Raw genomic sequence first — 3,789 nt, forward strand, 5'->3', positions numbered from 1 at the left:
CTCGTATCTCGTGCTTAAGGAACTAATTTCATCGGATTTCCTTAGTCGCAGAAGTTGTAATTAACTTCCTAATGTCTAAGAAATGTGTCACTAAATCATCTTGTAAACTTAGATTTTGACAAAAAATAATCATGTTCATCTCATGTGACAAAAAAAATGTGACATTCATTCCTAGCTTTTTGGACCTTTACCATTGATGTGCACTAATAAGAACTTGACTTATAATCATGAATATTAAAGAACATTTTTTTAGAATAAAAAATAATCAAACTATAGCAAACTTCAAAATCACTTTTTACTACCAATTTGTCAACTTCACTATTGGATTTAATGTTCCAATGTGTAAAATTTACAAGATTCCCTCTATCAGTATTTGAGAAGCATAACCTTCTCTCATATTTGAATCTAATTTTCTGAGCATTTCATAAACATGATCACATTCATGGAATCTGTCACAAGCTACAAAACTATGAACCCCATTTCTTAACTCAACCATACTTCGACCTACAATCTTCTTCAACCTGTTATCTTTTATCAGTGCCCTGATTTTTGCAGCATTGTGCCAATTCTTGTCCACAGAATAAATATTCGATAACAGTATATAATACCCGGCGTGGTTATGGTTTAATGTGAAAAGATTCTTAGCTGCAATTTCCCCTATCACCTTATTTTGATGAATCCTACATGCACCAAGTAAGGCCCCCCATACATGAGGTCCAGCTTTCATAGGCATGTGATTAATTAAGTCTAAGGCTCTGTCTAATTCTCCGATGCGACCGAGAAGATCAACCATTATTCCATAATGGTGTAAGTTAGGCTTCAATTGGTATGTGTTGACCATGGTGTTGAAAATCTTTATCCCTTCTTTAACCAAACCTGCATGACTACAAGCAGATAGAATAGAGAGGAAGGTTACACTGTTAGGCTTGACGTTTGAACAGTTAATCATCTGATAGAATAATTTCAAAGCTTCTTGTCCTCGCCCGTGGAATCCGTAAGCTGCTATTATTGAGCTCCAGGTAACAACATCCTTATGTGTCGTTCCTTTGAAGACCTTGTTGGCGTTATCGATGCTACAACATTTTGCATACAACTCTATGAGAGATGAACCGATAAATATGTTATTGTCGAACCCAGTTTTAGTTACAAAAGCATGGAGACATAAGGCTTGTTGAAGAATTCCTAGTTCTGAACTAGCTGCAAGAATCTTCAGTAGAGCAATAGCATCGGGCCGAGTTCCATTGGACAACATGTTGCAGAAGAACCCCATTGACTTGTGTGCCATTCCGATTTCGGCATACCCACTAAACAAAACAGCCCAAGAAACTACATCCTTCTTGGGCATTCTGTTGAAAAGACCAAGTGCATTTTCAGGTGAACAGCACTTCAAGTACATGTCCATAAGAGCTGTAGAGACTGCCATATCCAACTCAAAACCGTAATTCACCGCTAATTTATGAATTTTCGTACCTTCTTCCAAATTGGATGTGGAAGCACATGCTCGTAATGCACTAATCACAGTAACCCGGTTGGGTTCAATTCTCTTGTCCATCATTTCATTGAAAAGATCTAATGCATTGGTTTCATCTCCGTTATCAGCATAACAAGCAACCATTGAGCTCCAAGATACAATATCCTTATTCGGCATTTCCCTGAACAAATTAACTGCACTCTGAACAGAACCTGTTTTTCCATATAAGTTTAGCATTGTGTTGGCCAAACATAACTTAGTGTCAAAACCCCTCTTTTTAACAAATCCATGTATACTTCTTCCACACTTAGAATCAGATAACCGAGCACAAGCAGAAGCAGCACTAACAAGTGTAACCGGATCAGGAATTGCATAATCTGATGCAACCATTTGGGAGAAAAATGCAAGTGCAAGTTCAGGACTGCCGCTCCGCTCATAACCACTAACCATTGAAGTCCATAGAACCACATCTGGTTTCGGATACTCTATAAACACATTACAAGCATCATTCATTTGACTACATTTCGAATAAACATCAACCAAAGCAGACCCTACAAACATGTCATTATCCATCTTCTTCTTGAGAAATCCATGAATCATTCTACCCAACTCAAGCCTCTGCAACCCTGCACATGCTTTCAATGCAACTAATACTGTGTAATTGTCGGGTCTTTCCTCAGTGGATATAGCAGCGGCATTCATTCGACGGAATAAACATAATGTCTCTATCCATTCTCCTTTCGAACAATAGCTCCTAAGCAAAGCATTCCACAGATGGACAGATTTAATAGGTGTATCCTCAAACAGCTTATATGTGTGGCTAATTGATGCATATCTAGCATAAAGAACATTAAGCTTGGTTGCGATGAAACTGTCATGGGCAAGGCCCACTTTTAAACACTGTGAGTGTAACTGTTCAACCGATATCTTATTGCAGCAACTTTCCAATAGTTTGACAAAATGATTACTCCTTTTCATGTACAATGACTGTTGGCTGCTATAATTTCCTTATCAGTATCTTCCGAATTTCGATCTCAATCATATTTTATTCATGCAATCGGCTACGTGTTTTTGTGGTAATTTTAGCAGCATGTCCTGTTAAGCAAACCATGTGATCGAAACAATTAGTTCAGTAGCATCCAACAGCTCTCAATTGATTGAAACAACATACATATATGGTAAGAAATTAATCACTTTTAGGATGTGTGGCTATGCTATTTTTGGCCTTTGGCCTAATACGATACACGGGATACAATGGGCCTTATACCACTAGAGCAATATCTCGTTTGTTGAAAATTTCTTGGACTAAATGACACTTAACTTCACTCATGTGTAATTCAGACATTCCATCAAACACATATTGAGCATGACAAAATTAAAGGGATTAATGCAAGGAAATAAAAACAAAAAAAGATGAAAGTAATTGGTGTGTTACCAAGAAATTGAAGAAGCATGTTGTATAAAAACTTGCACTGATTCTGCTGGAAAGTGTTGAAGCAGTAAAATAAAAGAACAAGTTGAGAGGCTATCAAAGTGACAGAAATGAAAGAAGGAGAAATAAGTAAAAATCAAACATATATTCATTGCTCATTTGTATTATTTTTATTGAAAAGTTAATAATAACTAAATATAAATGTTGCATGATATAATAATAATGTATCAAAATTTTATATTATATGACCATACATTTTCCTTATAATTTTTGCATAGTATTATTTGTATTTATTTTATACAAAGTCATTCTAAGAGATTTTATATAAAGAATTTTATATTAATTCTACTTAAATATTGGACTCACTTACATTAGCTGCAAAAGGTTTTATGAATAGTTCAAATTAACTATGCACCGTTAGTTATTAATAATTAAAATGTATAACATTAATAATGATTTTGATGATTTACTGATAATATAAAAAACGCTTATTAATAAAATTATTGATTAAAGTTGTATTCAATTCAAATATGTATAATAATAAACTTTATCTCTCACTTTAGATACCTCAATTTGATAGGAACTACATATATTATCTTACAATGTGTTACTTCATGTCCGATATTTGATATATTTTGATACTATTTTAAATTTTTTAATTTTAAAGAGAGCAAATTGGTACACGTGAAAATTTTGAGGAATCAAAATATGTATTACCCGATCTAATCAGAAATAGCACTACCATGTTATTAATACGACATCATAGGAATAAATCAACAAACAAAAAACCTAAAAGAGAAACCTAATTTGAATTGATTGGGCTTGAAGCCCAAAACCCAAAATCGAAAACCCTAATCCCAAACTCCACCCTCTTTATATTCCAATC

General features: G+C 34.4%; 1 protein-coding gene across 1 annotated transcript; it reads right to left on the reverse strand.

Moving 5' to 3' along the window:
- Window positions 266-2,616, reverse strand: LOC109351700 (putative pentatricopeptide repeat-containing protein At3g01580). Its single transcript, XM_019593266.1, has one exon. The coding sequence runs from the start codon at window positions 2,447-2,449 to the stop codon at window positions 350-352; it is 2,100 nt and encodes a 699-aa protein (XP_019448811.1). The 5' UTR covers window positions 2,450-2,616; the 3' UTR covers window positions 266-349.

This window comes from Lupinus angustifolius, chromosome LG01 (assembly GCF_001865875.1).
Source record: "Lupinus angustifolius cultivar Tanjil chromosome LG01, LupAngTanjil_v1.0, whole genome shotgun sequence".
Lineage (NCBI taxonomy): Eukaryota > Viridiplantae > Streptophyta > Magnoliopsida > Fabales > Fabaceae > Lupinus > Lupinus angustifolius.